This window comes from Pollachius pollachius (assembly GCF_949987615.1).
Source record: "Pollachius pollachius genome assembly, chromosome: 8".
In the NCBI taxonomy this organism is placed as follows: domain Eukaryota; kingdom Metazoa; phylum Chordata; class Actinopteri; order Gadiformes; family Gadidae; genus Pollachius; species Pollachius pollachius.
The window spans coordinates 20,667,172-20,685,656 of record NC_136941.1 but is presented as its reverse complement, the minus strand read 5'-3'; the positions used below and the strand labels follow the sequence as shown (position 1 = coordinate 20,685,656).

The window sequence follows — 18,485 nt, the reverse complement described above, 5'->3', positions numbered from 1 at the left end:
TATGTTTCCGTTTTATTTCATATAATGCTGTAGGATTATTGTCAAATCCCACGTTTATTCTGATGTTGGTTTTATTTGTGTCATGTCCTTTTTCTCGCTCCTGGGACAAAGTGCTCATTTGCAGCAGGACACCGGAAGTTGTGGGGCGGGAGACCGGAATGTCGAGGAAATGCAGGATCCTCTCTCCCAGGTATGAGCATATGAATGAAATACAATTGCTGCTGTCACATATTATGCAGTGGCCAGCATTGCAATTGATATGAATGATTCCTCAAACAGTCAGTGGTTTAATATAAAACAATTGACAGCCTTTATCTACAGTGTAGGCATGAAAAGCCAATCCCTTGGCACTACCCAGGTAATGATGATCCACTGGTCAGTTCTATGCGTACAGCTTTTCAGTGCGCAATGTGTCATCATAATCCAAAGTCCAAGGCAATGTTGTGACCGATCCCTTAAACTACGAGGGTAAAGGGGATTATCTGCGGTAAGGAATTATATTTAAATCATAATTGAAGTTTCCTTACTTGCTGTAGTAGTTAGTCGACTATATTGCATTTCTTATAAACATACGATTATCACTATCTCGATTTGTATTTTAATTTTAAAAAAATGATAGCCCTTAATGTTAATGTTTAATCTCTGTTTAAACGTTCAATGCTTCAGACTCCATATCTTAACAGGTACATTCCTTAGATTATTTTAACACTTCATGTGGCCAAATCAGAATCTAAATATAACTAAAATACTTGAATAATATCTACCTCCCAGTTTTAATACCATTTCTGCTTGTTCAGGTCCGACTGTTGAGGATGAGTCAACTCTCCAGCATTGTGCACTATTTGATTCACTGAGGGCCCCAGCATGGGCAAAAGGTTGACAGTAGCGTATGCTTTATGGGCCGCAGGTGGCCCACTAGGCCTGCACCATATATATCTAGGTAGAGACAGCCATGCTCTGCTGTGGATGCTCACGTTTGGAGGGTTTGGCATCGGCTGGGCCAGAGAGTTCATACGTATCCCTGCGTATGTGAACGAGGCCAACCAAGAGACAGCGGGAGTGAAGATCCGAAGGCAGCGTGATGCTGCCACTCCTCCCCCTATAGGCCTCACCAGGCTTGCTGGGCAGGTGTGTGTGGGCATTTACTTTGGAACAGTATCCCTTATAGGGCTCAGCTCCATGAGTTTCTTCTACCTGATTGTGCTGCCCCTTTCTGTTGGTGCGGGGGTGTACTTGGTGGCTGACGTTGGCCAGCAGACTTCAGACATCCAGAAGACCATGACTGCCTGCCTCATCACCTCCCCTATATTCTATGGCAGCACCTTGTCACCCCTGCCCATTAGTCTGGTGGCCAGTGTCACTGCAGCACAGCATCGCAGATTCAAATCTCCAAGACCGGCCAGGAGCACACATGGACTAGGTAGGAAAATATACATGCTCATATAGACTGACATGTTCCTGAAGCACATAAACTAGGATTACCTGCATGTTTATATGGACAAACATGTTCAGAAAGCATACGTAGACTAGGTAGGACAATCTGCATGTTCGTCTTATAGACTGACATGCTATGAAAGTGCACATTGACTAGGTTGGACAATCATAAGACAATTGTATAACATGTAATACATAAAAACTGACATCTTCAGAAACTTTATAGCAATACATTTATTTTTACAAAACAAACACATAATTTCAATGAATAGTAGGAATCCAATAAATATTGGTTAATTCATTCGTTTTTTCCTTATTTCCCCTGGTTTGCCCTCCAGGTCCCCGCCTGTATAAGCTGGGGATGGCCTGGCTCGCCTTCTCTGCTCCACTGGGCTATTGTATCTTCCACAACACTACAGCCACTGTTTATTACATCTCCGACTGTCTGGCAGAGCTGCTGAATTTCTTCTGGTTCTTCCCTTGGCTGCGTGGTTTTGTCGAGTACATGCTACTGATCCCATATAGGATCTTATGTGCTATAACAGGCGGGGGGTACACAGAAGAGGCCTGGAAGAAGGTTCTGGAAATACTTCTCACAGAGTACACAGAAAGAGAAATAGATGCATTACATGTAAGTCCTTGTGTGGTGATGCATAAAATATATTTAAAAATAGTTGTAAACATTTAATCATGAATTTAAAAAGGTAACTGATGAGCTGTCTATTGTGTATGTCCAGGTACTGTCTCTGAAAGCAGATGCCTCTGTTGAAGAGATCGCTCACACATACAGGGAGCTGGCCAAGACCTGGCACCCAGACCACAACCCCAGCAAGGAGGCAGAAGCTATGTTCATAAAGATCCATGACGCCTATGAGGTTCTTCGCCGGCACAAACCAAACCGATTCAAATAGATGGTACCTTCTCTTTGGAGGAATTGCCTCTGTTTCAAGTGTTCAGCTATGATCAAGACACACGGAGTACATACTTTTGACGGGAATTTAGCACCATCTTGTGGCAGTGTACATATACTACAATGAATCCTAATATCAGATTATTCAAAGATAATACACCTGTGAACCAAAACGCCTGGCAGAAAAGTAGCATCCTGCAAATATTTCTTATGCAAATAAATAAGAAGCAGAAAATGAATGTACAACAGTCAATGATTGCAATCATGTTTGTCTTGTTTGACCCCCCCCCCCCCAACACACAGTGCCACCAACGTCACTTCCTATTGAGATTGCTTCCTATAAATGTTTACAAGAAGCCAAGTTCTGGTTGCTCACTTTGATCAACAGTTAAATTGTGTTAACCCTTCGCATTACAATTGACCTCTCGCATGATTGATATGTTTACTCACTTAATTATTGTGAATTAAAAGCATAGTAGGCCTAAATTGTGTTGTTATTGTGTAGTGAAACAACACATCAGTCGCCAGATCCTAATTTTAATGTTGCTGTATTATAAGATCCACGCTTGTCTTGGCTTGATTTAAGCACTTTTAAATAATGCGACATCCTGCATATCACACTCCTTACCCGTATGCATGGACCTGCCATATGTGCATATGGCAGCATGTTTGTCACACACTCCTAGGCTACACACCTGTGCCAATACAATCAAGTGGGCCGTAGGCGTCAACATGGGCAACCATTGCAATATGCATATAATTTTACATATCCAATTAATTGATTAAATTAATTTGGTTTAAGACAACAATCTAATGTATAGAATTTTACATTAGATTGTCGTCTAAAAAACAAATCCGTTAAATGGAGGGTGAAACAATTTCTCGTTTAATATTATTGCATGTCAACAGGTGGTTTAATTCCATATCCACGCACCTCGCATGCATCGATGCATTCGGTGATCAGCAGCGGATCAAGGCTCTGTTGTTCAGTCCCAGCATGGGCCCGGAAGTTGTTTGGGATTCCCAGGTAAAAAAAAAATAATAAAAAAAATCCCGGAGATGCTGTCGTCGCCTGGGAAAACAAACAGCCATCCAGACATCTAAGAACGGGGAATATCAGTCGGTCGCCAGGTAGGAGACTCGGCGGCGGATCGTGCATTGCTTGACACGACATGACATTAATTGCGATATATTTTAAACATGTTTCCAGTACTTGATGGAGTGAATGCCGTTTGTCGGGTGGTCGGGTGCCATAGCAACGGCTGTGCAACATTGAACAGCAGAGACCTGTTCGGCATGCCGAGTGTTATACGGCTCCTGCTTTCGTGCAGACAGACATCAGCATTATAACAACTCTTCGAGATGACAGTCAGAGCATTACGCGCAGGAAGATGTGTTAGAAAACACAGCTCAAAACGATATATATTATAACCAGTTGGCAGGAATACAGTGGGGTGAAGCCGGGTGGAAGGCTGACAAATAATTGCCATGTAACTCAATACCGTAATGTATGCCGATGCATGTGTATAAAGAAGTGTCGACAGTTAGTCGCGCGGCGCGCACCTTAATGTGACTTCCATGCATCTGCACGGATGCATCATGCCTGTTGCGCCTAATGCGCAACCTGTGCACGAAATCCCGCTGATCTTTGTTAACGCCCCCCGTTCGCCCCATCGCCTCTGCTAACCGCTGTATCTGTGAGGGTTTACCCCTATCTATGGGCTACTAATGTATTATTATTAATAATATAATAGATGACAATATATAGCCTATGGCTTAATTGATCAACATTTATGCATATATTTTTTGCACAAAGTAGGCAATGCTTTGTTAGAATCAAAGTACTAATAATCCTTTATGTGGGCCTAAAGCCTACAGAAACAAGAGGTCTTCTGCTGTGTGGTCGTATCTATAAACTGCCTCCTATTACCGTGGAGAAGTGAAGAAAGCCATTAGTTACCATTTATTAACCTAGTAATAATATTAATCTAGACAACTGTAAGACATACACCTATAGATAGATAGATAGAGGGTGAGCATCATGTGGTATTGGTAGACTGTTTCAAGAAAATATAACAATTATTCAGTTAGCGTTTCATTATGTTACACAGCAAATTAAATCAATACCCATCCAATTTTTCTTTAGGCTTCTGGTGGGAGAATGAATGCTGATGACCGCAATGACTCCTACTTACCAGGTAAGCCAAGTTCAGATGAGCCAAACAAGTCCTGTTTACAGATGTCCTTAGTGGTGTGTAAAACATGCCGAGGTCTGGGTCCTCAGGCAGCGGAGGTGACTCAGCTACTGAACAGGACTTTTATTGTGGGCTTCGAGGACGTTCGGTCAGTTCTTCAAACAGTCAGAAGTCTTCTCCACACCGCTCCCTTAGTGGTCAGTCTTCTTTTGTTGTGTATCCCTTTGGGGCGGGGGGGGGGGGGGGGGGGGGGGGGGGGGGGGGGGGGGGGGAGTACTGGATTACATTCACTCTGGTAGGCTTATGTGCAGATGCCAATATTGGGAGCATTTATACTTTACTTGAGGAATTCCTTTGGGGACTTTTTACCTACAAAGTGTATCTTAATTTTTATTGTACCTTATCTGAGCAATGCAAAAACTGTTATTTTTACCAAAAGGCTATTCCACAAGAAATACATTTTTTAATTTTTAACCTGGAATCTCTTAACCACCAGGTTAATGCAATAATCATAATGATTTACAATTCATTTTACCAAAGTACTGATTTATGAGGGAATGTTTTACTATTCCAGTATGAGATAAGGTATGGCCTACATGCAATGTCAGACAATCATCTCCACCTCTGCACAGCAAACTCCATCAAGGTTGAGTTGTACAGCGACGAAGAACCGGCAGTGGGTCCGCAGCCCAGAGAGTCTGTGAGGGAGGACAGAGACCCCACTAAAGAGGAGCAGAGCAAAGAGCATGGTGCTGGTGTGTCTGCTGGAGAGAGGGGACACATCTACAGTGAGCTAACCAGCCCCAAGCCCATCTCTCCGGGGCCTCTTCGGCTGCCCAATGGCAAGCTCCAGTGTGATATTTGTGGAATGATCTGCATTGGACCGAATGTCCTTATGGTGCACAAACGCAGCCACACCGGTGAGAAAATTGTAATCGATCAAGTCCTTTATATTTGTACAGCCCTTCATCACAGTTAGGTTTATGGGTTTACCCTAACCCTCAGGCCTTCTGAAGGGCACGGAAAAACTCTCCAAATCCAAGGAACACAGAAGAATGAATGCAATACATTTACATTTACATTAGGGGATTTAGCAGATGCTTTTAAGCAAAACGACTTACAATAAGTGCATTTGTCAGAAGAAGGTGAAACAATATATTGCTGTTGGTACAGTAAGGATGTTCATAGAACCAATCGCAAAGCGCTTACAATCGCTAGGTTAACCCATTGCCTGTGCACAACAAAGATACTACACGAGTACTATTCTTTAGTGCCAGGATGTACAACATACAAAAATTGGGTACATTAAGTGCCAGGACGTACAACATACAATAATTGCGTACATTAAGTGCCAGGACGTACAACATACAATAAGTGCGTACATTAAGTGCCAGGACGTACAACATACAATAAGTGCGTACATTAAGTGCCAGGATGTACAACATACAACGATTGCGTACATTAAGTGCCAGGACGTACAACATACAATAATTGCGTACATTAAGTGCCAGGACGTACAACATACAATAAGTGCGTACATTAAGTGCCAGGACGTACAACATACAATATGTGCGTACATTAAGTGCCAGGACGTACAACATACAATAAGTGCGTACATTAAGTGGCAGGACGTACAACATACAATAATTGCGTACATTAAGTGCCAGGACGTACAACATACAATAAGTGCGTACATTTAGTGTCAGGACGTACAACATACAATAAGTGCGTACATTAAGTGCCAGGACGTACAACATACAATATGTGCGTACATTAAGTGCCAGGATGTACAACATACAATAAGTGCGTACATTTAGTGTCAGGACGTACAACATACAATAAGTGCGTACATTAAGTGCCAGGACGTACAACATACAATAAGTGAGTAGATTAAGTGCCAGGACGAACAACATACAATAAGTGCGTAGGAGGGGGAGGCCATGCAGAGTCTAGATGAACTCTGAACAAATGAGTCTCGAGTATTTTGCGGAAGCTGGTGAGCGACTAGGTTAAGTAAGGTTAAGGTGTGTTGTTCGACTATGTGGTGCTGTAGTTGTGGTGGCTAGTGATTAAGCTGGTAGCTGTGCAACAATGAGTCACAGTCACAATATGACAAAGAAAGCAGAGAAAATTCCCCCAATCACAACCGTCAATTAGTGTTTGTGTCTGTCTGTCTGAATGAATGTTGTCAGGCGAAAGGCCCTTCCAGTGTAGTCAGTGTGGAGCTTCCTTCACCCAGAAGGGCAACCTGCTGCGACACATCAAGCTCCATTCAGGAGAGAAGCCCTTCAAATGCCCCATCTGTAACTACGCCTGCCGCCGGAGGGACGCCCTCACCGGACACCTGCGCACACATGCAGGTACCAGTTAAATTCAGTTGGAATGTAAATAATACATAGACTAGATTAGATAGATCAGACTTAGTCTGATCTATTTGACATTCCTATCGTCGATCAACTTGAGGTCTAGAGGACATTTCTGTGCTTAGGAGGAATGCACTTTACAGGGGACAGAATACGTCTTTTAAACCTGGTCAAACCTTTAAATGCTGTTGTGGAAGCATTTTCCTTTTGAACATGTTAAGTTTAAATAAGCATTCTCTTGAACACATGAAAATGTCCAACATCTATCCAACTTCAGTTCAATTATAATTCAACACATTCTTCCATCTGAAAATTCATTTTTCTATCCCATAGTGTCGTCTCCCAAGGCAGGCAAGACCCTGAAGTGCGAGCACTGTGGGCGCAGCTACAAGCAGCAGAGCACCCTGGAGGAACACATGGAGCGCTGCCACAGCTGCCGGCAGAGTCACCAGACCACCACCGGTACACCATCAGCACAAGGTATCCACTGCTCTTACACAGAGTCCCAGTTCAACCGTTGTAAACGCCAATGCATGTCACTCTATGTACCTTAGTCTCTCTGTGCACGTATCAATGACAATGACCCTGTTGTTTCCAGGTGAGGATTCTCCTGATCCAGAGCAGATGAGTAAACCAGTGATCCAGCCATCGACTGAAAAGCTCCCGTTTGTGGAGAGGCTCACGAATAGCATCACCAAACGCAAGAGGTCTACTCCCCAGAAGTTTTTGGGTAAGGTTTTTCTTTTACTTCAACAAAGAGATTAAATTTTTCATATCAACGATAAGAAATTATATTACACATCATAGAAATTTAAAAAAAAAATTCAGATAGGATAAACATTAACTTGTGCATTAAGAGTGAATGGTTGCATGTTATATTTGGTTAGGTCAATCCCTTATGAAGTCAGTACAAATTTTTTTACATTGTGCAGGTGAAAAGCACATGCGTCTTAACATGCCCGAAGCACCTTATGAGCTGTCCTCTGGTTCTGAGAAGGAAGGGGACCACCTTAACTCCCAGTCTGCTGGGGAGTCCGTCCGGCTGTTGGGAACCAGCTCCAAGTACCTCCAGGAAGGCCGGGTGAAGACTGAGACCTACGAACCTCCCAAGCTCTCTCAGCCCCACCCCGGCCTCCAGTCTGAACTCCCCATGGCCATGGGCTCTGTGTACGGTCGCGTGGCTCCTCAGAGCACATGTGCCCGTGGCGGGAGTGGCATGGCGATCGTGTCCATCGGTCGGGCGGGGCCGGACACAGGTGAAGGCTGCAACGAGCCTCCCTCAGCCCACAGTGCCAACAACTCTCCCAACGAATGTCCGGACTCCACAGACACGGAGAGCACAGCGGAAGAGCAGAGCACAGGGGCCGCTGCCCCAACAAGTACCTCTAACCACCGCAACCTGCAGCACCTACACTACCCCCTGACCCCGGCGATGGCCCGCAGCCGCCCCAGCTCCATCCCCAGTCAGGCCAAAGACTCCGACCCAGAGTGGGAGAGGGCGTGTCCCGTCCGCCTCTCAGCGGTGAAGAAGAGCCCCGGGTCGCCCCAGTCTTCCAGGGAGAGCTTGCAGGTGGTGGACAGGGAGGGCCGTGCCATGCGCTGCTTCCACTGCCCACACTGCCGCATTCTCTTCCTGGACCACGTCATGTTCACCATCCACATGGGCTGCCACGGCTTCCGCCAGCCCTTTGAGTGCAACATCTGTGGCCACCGGAGCCAGGATCGCTACGAGTTCTCCTCTCACATCAGCCGGGGAGAGCACCAGATGGGCTGAAGGCGCCAGGCTGAGGGCCGCAGCGGGGCAGGTTTGTGGAGGGCGAGGGCTGAGATGAATGGTAGATGGATGGAACAGTTATTGTGTTGGATCCGGTTTGTTCTGCACCAGGTTCGATTATTACTGTAACTATTGTAATAGTTAATGATAGTAGTGGCATGACCCTGATGTATTTAAGACCATTTACAGCAGGTCATACGAGAACATTCTCTCTCAGCATCATACAATACAAATGGAGGTACAAATTATTATTGATTGCACCCCCAAATGAAATCATTCCGCAAAACATTTTGTTTTGCTCCAAAAGTGCCTTTTCGGGGGGGACTTCCTGTCATTACAAGATGTTAAGGAAAACTGGTGCTTAGAAATTATCACACCATTTTTTTTTAATAAAAGGCTTATTTGGCACTTTGATAGGTCACTTGAACTGACTTATAATTTGGATAGAAAAAATAAACCTATTGTTCATAAAAGCTTGTAACACAAAGCTAATCAAAGAGCAAGCATAGCACATACATCTTTGAAATAGCAAATTAGTCTGTTAAATATGCACTGAGAGAGCTTTGTATTCATGTGATTTATGAAGGGGGTGGGGAGAGGGAGGGAGGCAGGTTAGATTAATATGCACTCGGGTCGGGGAGAATCTTTTATCATAGATGAAGCACAGAAGTGGATTGCCTTAAATGTACCTCGTGTTTACAGCAAATGTTGCATGTAAAGTCCCTCTGGAAAGGTTCTACTGCTGCGCTTAAAATATAATCAAAGCAAGGGCAAAAGCTGAAAGAAATAAAAAGTGAAAAATATATTTTATCTAATGTTTGCCTTGGGTTAAGTTTGGGTCAAGGATATAGGAAACTTTGCTGGGGGTGGAAGTGAGCCTTGGAATTCTGGTGCAGATCAGACCGTGACCGTGTAGTGTTGTGAAGAGTCTGAGGCATTCCCAGGCTTCCTGGGAAAGTTTGCACTTTTAGATTGTCTCCCAATATAAATAAGAGGATCTCCTTGGAAGCTCTTGTGACTCCCACCAATTGCCCTTTTCTAATCATTTGACTGCACTGATTGACTGAAGGATCTTAATCTAGGATGACCCAGTTTTTATTTTTTTTAACTGGTGCCGGTCTTCTGCAGAAGCTTTCTGTACGTGCTGGCTATGTGCTGCACTCATATTGAAGTGTACTGGGTGTCAAAGGATTTACTATTGGTCAATTTCAGAGTCCTTGTGGTTTCCCACTAGGTGGTCATGGCTAAGTATATATATATAAAAAAAGTAATAGTGTAATTAGAAATATCTTATTTAAAAAGCCTTTGTGGTTTAATATTCAATGTTAGTCTTGGTGTTTAGCTATATCCCAAATTTTATCCAGCATATTCCTCAAGATTATAAACTGTTACCTCCTGCTTCTTTCTAGCACCCAAATACCTTATTGCTACAGTATGGTGAGTTGCCTAACGATGTATATGTTTGACCTGAAGGAGACCAAATTCAGTATTCTAACATGCTTTTGTGGGTTAGTCGCTTTGTTTTAAATGCTGGGAAAAAATGTACTTGAAGCCTTGTTAGGAAAAAAATGAAATGCACTGTACAGAAATGTGTGAATGAAGTATAGCATGTGTGCTTGCCATTTTTCTGCTTAAACATGAATTGTGAAATATTTGATATATATCATTTTCTGAAGTGAAGATGGGGCATGGGTTTTGGTTTCCTTTAAATGTTCTGTAGTATTTTGTGGAATTTATGTAATGACAAAACACTTACCTCAACAAGTACAACTGCCTCATTATTCCAAGTGATGTTGCTTTCCGAGATGTAATTGCAGTTATTTGCGTATACCTGGATATTCTATAACTTTTTACTGTCAATAAAGTTATGTTTATGTAAAAGTGTTTGTACAGTCCTCACTAGCTTAATGCATTGTATGGTGCAAGGGATCATTGACAGTTAACAGCTCATTGGGTGACATTGCACCAACCTTCAGATAATGAAAGACCCTTTACTGTAGACAACTTGTACAGAGCATGTAGCTTGACTTGTGGTACCACCATCGCTAAGAGCAAGCAACGGTCGAACCAAGTCACAACTCTTTGTATTGGCTCCGCAGTAGCAGGACGATCTCCCTGCTGATGTCAGGACCGCTGAGACGATCACCATCTTCCGCAAAGACTCACTTGTTCAGAGGTCACCTGGACTCTGCATAGCCACCCCTCCTACATAGTTATTGTATGTTGTACAGTTGACAAATAAAATAGAATACTTGGTTGTGTAGCATTTTATCCTAGCTAGCTTTGTACGGGGAATGGGTTAACCTAGCGATTGTTGGTGCTTCGTTTTAAGAACATCCTAATGTTTGATGGTTTCTCCTTACAAAACTACTTATTGTTAGTTGTTTTGGATAAAAAACATCTGCCAAATGTCCTAAATGTACAGACTAAAATCACAGACAGAATGCTGAATATGTTGGGACTTTTTATTTCAAAATTTTTCCATATCACATTGGCTTTGGTGGAGCGCGTGGTGGGCCACCCTGGAATTGAGAAAAGAAAACAGGTATGGTTAATTATTTATGTTTGCACCAAGAATAACCAAATTACCAATGACAGATCTCTCAATACGCCACATTTTATTCAATAGCAAAAGGGATCAATAGTTATAGTACCCGTGGCCAACACATTACACCTAAATTTAACATCCGGATTGTCTAGTTTCTTAGCAGGACATTTTGGTTAAACAACTTGAACAAAGGATGGGAATTTGGTTCTATGCCTACTGATCTACTTACAGCTGGCCTGAAGCGGGGTGGAGGAGTTCTGTCCTTCCTGGCTTCAGTGGAGCGGTTCCTCACTACCTTGCTGTGGATGGCACAGCTAATGCAGTAGTGCAGCTTCACGTACAGCTTCGGTAGCACATAAGCTGTAGAGTGGATAATAATCATTGTTTATAATTCAAATTCTTCAGGTTGGTTCTTATTTACCACAAAGAGTATTCAAGGATGGGACATTTTAAACATAATGTTGCACAATACACAAATTTACTTTGTACAATTAACGTGGACCAGCATGGTTTTGATTATAAAATGCTGCTGTGTGGCTGTTGAGGAACCAAGCCTAAGATTTGTACTCGTGTACTGCGCATTAATATGTAATGCATTATTCTGATTGCCCCACTCACAGTCGAACACACTGGCCTCGGAGATATCACGGACCGCAGCGGCTTCAACGATGTTCCTGATCACGAACTTCTTGATGGCCTTGTCTTTGGGCACGCAACGGCTGCAGTTCGTGCAGCGGATGGGCTGGACGTGTCCGCGGCCCTTCTTGGCACGGCCATTGTTACGTCTCTTCTTAGTCTTTTAAAGGGTAAACAAATAAACAGCGACGGGTCAACTCATTGTATGCCATTGAAAACCGAATGTTGGAGTTTAAAACATATCTGACATTTCCGAACACTGCCGACTAGCATTTCGCTTAGCACGATTAGCAATCGCCGCGCAACGAGGTTTTCCAGTCTCGTGTCTTATATGTTATCGGTAGTCGAAGACCACCGTTACGTCGACACAATTATCGAATTAGGTTATTATAAATGTGTTTTGACATTTATAGTAAGCGTGTTTACATTTGATTAAGCACTCTATACGATAATTCGGGGCCGAGCGCGCAGCGGTACTCACCATCGTGGAGCGAGGAGAGGTGGAAAGAGAGACCGGAAGCACAACCGACTGCTCAAGTAACCTTTCCGGGTGGTGTTCTTCTAGCTTTCAATCAAAAGGCCTTTTGTCAATATTATTTGATTATTGTTTTAAACTGAAGTATAGTTGTCTAATTATTGTATAAACCTTTTTTATTATTTCATTTTATATTCAAAAGAAAGACTTTGAATCCTCGAAGGGATTACTGCAATGTAATAACTGGCCACTTGATGGGGGTATTATACCACGACATAAGTATTAATTAAACAGTTTCTTTGTTGGGATTCTCCCATTCACTCACATGTGCTTTTTAAATACTGAACAGAACGCGTTATGCACCTTGACGTTTTGTTTTAATTTAATCGTTTTAATATTTCATGGTACGAGACGGACTGTAGAGTTTTAGGGTGCAAAACGGAGCCCCCTCGAAGTCGGCTGGCAGCGTCCTCACCTTGGGTTCTGGAACTGATTAGCCTTCATAGATTGTGTGAGAATACGAAAGAGATGACGACCGTTGAGTTTTTATGAGACAGAGACTGGGGCAAATGTCTGATGCAGTTATTTCCCAGTATGCATGTGGATTGGAAGAAGTTGCTCCTGTTGTTATCTGCGTCACGGCCTCTAAAAGACAGTTGCCAGGAGAAATGTCTTTGGCTTCGCTGCCAAATGCAGAGGTATAATTGATGGGACTGAAGAGGTGCCGAACTGCAGTGTGGCCACACACGAACAAACGAACACACACACACGCACACGCACGCACGCACACACACACACACACACACACACACACACACACACACACACACACACACACACACACACACACACAAAACCCCAAAGAGTTAGCTATAATCTATGTACAGACATGTGGTTTACGTTATTCCTTATTCACAATCTGTGACATCCACTTTGTAGGTATTGACTGAAGATATGACACAATTTCAGTTATTTCAGGTTCTGGGATCCTTAGGTGCCACATGCACCCTGTGTCTAGGAGGGTGCGGGAAAAAGTGTTGTGTGTGTGTGTGCTTGTGCGGCAGTATGAGGGCCCTCAGTGAGTAGGAACACACTTGGCAGAGTGTGGTGGAGGGCGGGTGACACGGGACTGTGTCATAGTCTCGTGCACGCCGGCTGGCTCCTAGAGTGCAGCACATAAACATTCCTCCGCTGCTGTGTCAGGACTAGGCCTTCGCGCTCAATCCCATTAAATCCCTCTCACCAAACTCCCTCTCTCTGTTTCTCTGTATCTCGGAGTTAGGTGTGGTTTACAGACAATAAACGGACTTACCTTCAACGTTCTGTACTGTACCGTTTGGTCAGTTTGGATCATTTATAAAAACATCATCATTGTTTCTACCTTGAAAACAAATGATTGAATTAATTTGAACCAGAATAGCCTTCATGCAGGCGGAATGGAATTTGTGTAACGAAATTTAATTATTTGGTGAAACAATTATGATTTGTGTTAAAATGCATGAATTTTGAATCAGATTCAGGTTCACCATGTATACAAAAAAGCCATATTTGAAACTGCATGTGTTTGGTCTATAGGATTTATTTAAATAGCTTCAAATGGGGACAGACCTCGCTGGGATTCCAACACACCATGGTCAACTCTCCCATTGTTATATTTTGGGTTTTATTGCAAGTCAGATCCCCACCTTTTACTGATCTGATCCGTTGGGGTCAGTATTTTTCCATTCCCAATCATAGTACTATTCTTGTTTTAGTGGATGGGATCCTATATATCTACAGAGGCACCTCACTGCTCCCCTGTGAGGACCACAAAAGTGGTAGAAGGCTTGATCTCCACTGTCATGCGGTTGAGGAGATGATTTTGTTTGGGTGTTCAACAGGCCCTCTGGGGCCCCGGACGCCGCACCACTCGACATGAGCAAGAGGTCACGGTCTGTACACAGGGGTCAATAAAACCAATATCACAATGAGCACCGCAAGCCACCGTATACACAACCAAACTCAATAGACACAAGTGTTGAATCAGTGATGGGACACACCTTAATTCGCATGGAACACACAGGTTTAGTGCCACACATATAAGTGTACACATGTGCTCCTGTGAAGGTATGCCCTGTCGACAACGGGAGGAGGCCTTGGCTTAGGGTGTCTGGAGGTCCGTGAACACAAATGAGTGTTTTACAATCTGCTCCTCATCACACACTGCCCCTTCCTGCCCTGCTGCACACCCCAGTCTAGTCGGGAGTCCAACCGGGCCTGTGTAACGTAAGAGAGAGAGAGGGAGAGAGAAAGGGGGAAAGAGAGAGAGAGAGAGAGAGGGAGAGGGAGAGGGAGAGAGGGAGAGAGAGAGAGAGAGAGAGAGAGGGAGAGAGAGAGAGAGAGAGAGAGGGAGAGAGAGGGATAGAGGGAGAGAGAGAAGGAGAGAGTTAGAGAGAGGGGGAGAGAGAGAAAGGGAGGGAGAGAAAGTGAGAGTGGGAGAGAGAGGGATATGGGGCGAGGGAGAATGGGAGAGAGGGGGACGGGCGACGCCATCGTGTGTGTCATCAGCGTCGTACCGTTGCCTGTGTGACACGCGGCGGCCAAGGCGAGAGGATGATGAAGTGATGGAGACGTGAGAGGAGGAGGCCATTGTGATGCTGGGTGGCTTCTCACTCTGGAGTTGCCATCTGCCCTGAAAAAAGGTCAGTTGCTAGGTAACCACGCTCCTGGACAGCGTCTACCTCCCAGCTGCCCTCCTCACGCGCAGTCATGGCGTCACACCCACACACACACACACACACACACACACACACACACACACACACACACACACACACACACACACACACACACACAAACACACAAACACACACACACATACACATAACCACATATACACACACACACACACACACACAAACACATTGATATGCAGAGATAAAAACACACAAACACACACACACACACATAAACACGACACCCACATACATACCCCACACTGATACACACACACACACACACACACACACATAAATACACGTACAGACACATGCACACACAGCCACCATCACACTGATTTACCACACACACACACACACACACACACATATGCACACACCCACACTCACACACAGCCACCCACACATTGATAAACACACATAAAACACAAACACACATAGCCTTCTTAAATATGCACTCCAACACACAAGCCACACTGCATATACGCCAATTTATTAATTACTAATTATTAGTGTTCTTCTTAGTTCTTATTATTATATGTGTTCTTCATGTTTGAGATGTTATCCTTGCTGTCTTGGACTCCCATCGTTAAAAGAGTAGTTGAGCAGGAGTTTATATTATATGTGTGATGATTCTATCTGGATATGTCCTACTACATAAGAAGGATCCTTGAAGTAACATAATGATTCTGTAAATATGAGGGGTTTGGCCATGGTTTTGTGGGAAAACAAAACCTTATTAGTTTGTAACACGTCAGGCAAACTCGTAGATTAACATTGCGTGTTGACACACAAAGACACACAGTATCACAAAAGTATTGTGCTTGGCTTTGCCATCCATGCCATTCCACATTGTTCATTACAACCACAAGGCGGTCTATCGTTCTCTGCGGTTACCAAAACCCAATTCTGCATTTTTATCATACAGCTATCAATTAGCTCCTCCCACCCGCCACCCACCCACCCAACAACGTCTTTTCCACAATTTAGGAAGAATTTTAATAGGGAGTTTGCTGCTTTTATTATAGTTCATCAGCTATGCATGTAAAGCACAAAAAATATGTGGTGGTCGTCTTGATTGCTGCATTGCTGTATTGGAGCAGAATGTGGATGGTTAGGTTTCCTTGCTTCAGCTTGACCCAGAAACTACCTACTTTAAACCCTCGGACCTTGACTCAATGCAAAACAGTGTGGTTTTGTTTGAGCTAACTATCAAGTTACTTAATTAGCTTTGTTTTTCAATTAACTTTCTCCAAGCCATGGCCACAGAGTCTGTTAATTTGCTGCCAAAGATAATGGCTTTACCGCATAATGCTGTCATTAAGGTTGGAATTATGCAAAATGGATTAATACCACAAGGAAATGTGTCACAATTACTAATCCTCAACATAAGAATGACAGGAGAACAAGATCCTACCATTCCAAAGACATATTTTAAAACGGTTCCATTTGAATCAGTGTGAATCGGTTCTGTCCTGTCAATATGTATTTGTTGATACAGTATCACTCACCCTGTTTGAACAGTGACTCAGTTGTGTCCCTAAGTTAATTGTTGTTGTTATTTCTCTGTGTTCTGTCCCCAACCCCAGACTACCAATAGGATAGTCTGGGTATAGGCAGTCTGGGTATAGGGTAGACTGGGTAAAGGTAATCTGGGTATGGGGTAGACTGGGTAAAGGTAGTCTGGGTTTCGAGTAGTCTGGTCAAAAGTAGTCTTGATATAGAGTAGTCTGGGTAAAGGTAGTCTGGGTATAGAGTAGCCTGGGTAAAGGTAGTCTGGGTATAGAGTAGTCTGGGTATAGAGTAGTCTGGGTAAAAGTAGTCTGGGTAAGGGTAGTCTGGGTAAAAGTAGTCTGGGTAAGGGTAGTCTGGGTATAGAGTAGTCTGGGTATAGAGTAGTCTGGGTAAAAGTAGTCTGGGTAAGGGTAGTCTGGGTATAGAGTAGTCTGGGTAAAGGTAGTCTGGGTATAGAGTAGTCTGGTTAAAGGTAGTCTGGGTAAAAATAGTCTGGGTAAGGGTAGGCTTGGTAAAGGGTAGTCTAGGCATAGGGTAGGATTGGTATAGGGTAGGCTTGGTAAAGGGTTGACTGCCTATCTGCTGGTCACTGGTCTTAGGGAGGTAGGGACACTGGTTTTAGAGAGGTAGGGACTCTGGTCTTAGGGAGGAAGGGACTCTGGTCATAGAGGTAGGGACTCTGGTCTTAAAGGTAGGCACTGTGGTCTTAGGGAGGTAAAGACTCTGGTCTTAGAGAGGTAGGGACTCTGGTCTTAGGGAGGTAAAGACTCTGGTCTTAGAGAGGTAGGGACTCTGGTCTTCGGGAGGTAAAGACTCTGGTCTTAGAGAGGTGGGGACTCTGGTCTTAGAGGTAGGGACTTTGGTTTTAGGGAGGTAGGGACTCTGGTCTTAGAGAGGTAGAGAGGCTGGTCTAAGAGGTAGAGAGGCTGGTCTTATGGAGATAAAAAACCTGGTCTTAGAGGTAGAGAGGCTGGTCTTAGAGGTAGGGACTCTAGTCCTATAGTGGTAGAGAGGCTGGTCTTAGAGGTAGGGACTCTGGTCTTAAAGGTAGGCACTCTGGTCTTAGGGAGGTTAAGACTCTGGTCTTAGAGAGGTGGGGACTCTGGTCTTAGAGGTAGGGACTTCGGTTTTAGGGAGGTAGGGACTCTGGACTTAGAGAGGTAGAGAGGCTGGTCTAAGAGGTAGAGAGGCTGGTCTTATGGAGATAAAAAACCTGGTCTTAGAGGTAGAGAGGCTGGTTTTAGAGGTAGGGACTCTAGTCCTATAGGGGTAGAGAGGCTGGTCTTAGAGGTAGGGACTCTGGTCTTAAAGGTAGGGACTCTGGTCTTAGAGGGGTAGAGAGGCTGGTCTTAGAAGTAGGGACTCTGGTCTTAAAGGTAAGAGCAGAGTCCCTAAGTGGTAGAGGGGCTGTTCTTGGAGGTAGAGAGGCTGGTCTTAGAGGTAAAGAGGCCTATCTTAGAGGTAGAGAGGCTGGTCTTAGAGGTAGAAAGGCTGGTCTTAGAGGTAGAGAGGCTGATCTTAGAAGTAGGGAGGCTGGTCTTAGAGGTAGGGATGCTGGTGTCACGTCGGCCTGTTGTTTTGTTTGTCTCGGTTTATTCCCACAATGGCCGCCTGCTCGCCGCCTGGCAGACCCGTGTGTCAAAGGTGGCTGCAGCAGAACAGACTGTGGGAACAGCCGGTCAGCCTCTCCTGGTCCCCCCCCCCCCCTCCATCAATTTCGTGCACCTACCCCCCCCCCCCCCCCCCCCCCCCCCCCCCCCCCCCAGTTCACCAACTCCTTTATAAAACCCCTTTACACTCAGACTGACACACACACACACACATGCAACACACTCAGCCAAACACACATTGAAACACACAAAAAAGCCTACAACACTCACACCCTCTCCCAATAATCCGCGGAAGCAATTTCATCTCG

The 18,485-nt window shown here is 44.3% G+C and overlaps 3 protein-coding genes across 3 annotated transcripts; 2 read left to right on the top strand and 1 right to left on the bottom strand.

Annotated features, from left to right (window-relative positions):
* Positions 1-864: 864 nt before the first annotated feature.
* dnajc22 (DnaJ (Hsp40) homolog, subfamily C, member 22) lies at positions 865-2,345 on the top strand (the record flags this gene model as incomplete). The annotated part of the gene is made up of 3 exons (XM_079742449.1): positions 865-1,420; positions 1,773-2,065; positions 2,172-2,345. 3 exons carry the CDS (start codon positions 865-867, stop codon positions 2,343-2,345), a joined length of 1,023 nt encoding a protein of 340 aa, XP_079598575.1.
* A 1,071-nt stretch (positions 2,346-3,416) lies between these two features.
* On the top strand, positions 3,417-8,676 carry ikzf4 (IKAROS family zinc finger 4; the record flags this gene model as incomplete). Its single annotated transcript, XM_079742561.1, has 8 exons — positions 3,417-3,475; positions 4,491-4,542; positions 4,629-4,736; positions 5,172-5,459; positions 6,732-6,899; positions 7,236-7,382; positions 7,501-7,632; positions 7,835-8,676. The coding sequence occupies exons 2-8, from the start codon at positions 4,506-4,508 to the stop codon at positions 8,674-8,676; spliced, it is 1,722 nt and encodes a 573-aa protein (XP_079598687.1). The 5' UTR covers positions 3,417-3,475; positions 4,491-4,505.
* Positions 8,677-11,127: 2,451 nt separating this feature from the next.
* On the bottom strand, positions 11,128-12,364 carry rps26 (ribosomal protein S26). The gene is made up of 4 exons (XM_079741009.1): positions 12,342-12,364; positions 11,843-12,020; positions 11,454-11,584; positions 11,128-11,198 (listed from the first exon to the last, which is right to left on the bottom strand). The coding sequence occupies exons 1-4, from the start codon at positions 12,342-12,344 to the stop codon at positions 11,163-11,165; spliced, it is 348 nt and encodes a 115-aa protein (XP_079597135.1). The 5' UTR covers positions 12,345-12,364; the 3' UTR covers positions 11,128-11,162.
* Positions 12,365-18,485: the final 6,121 nt, after the last annotated feature.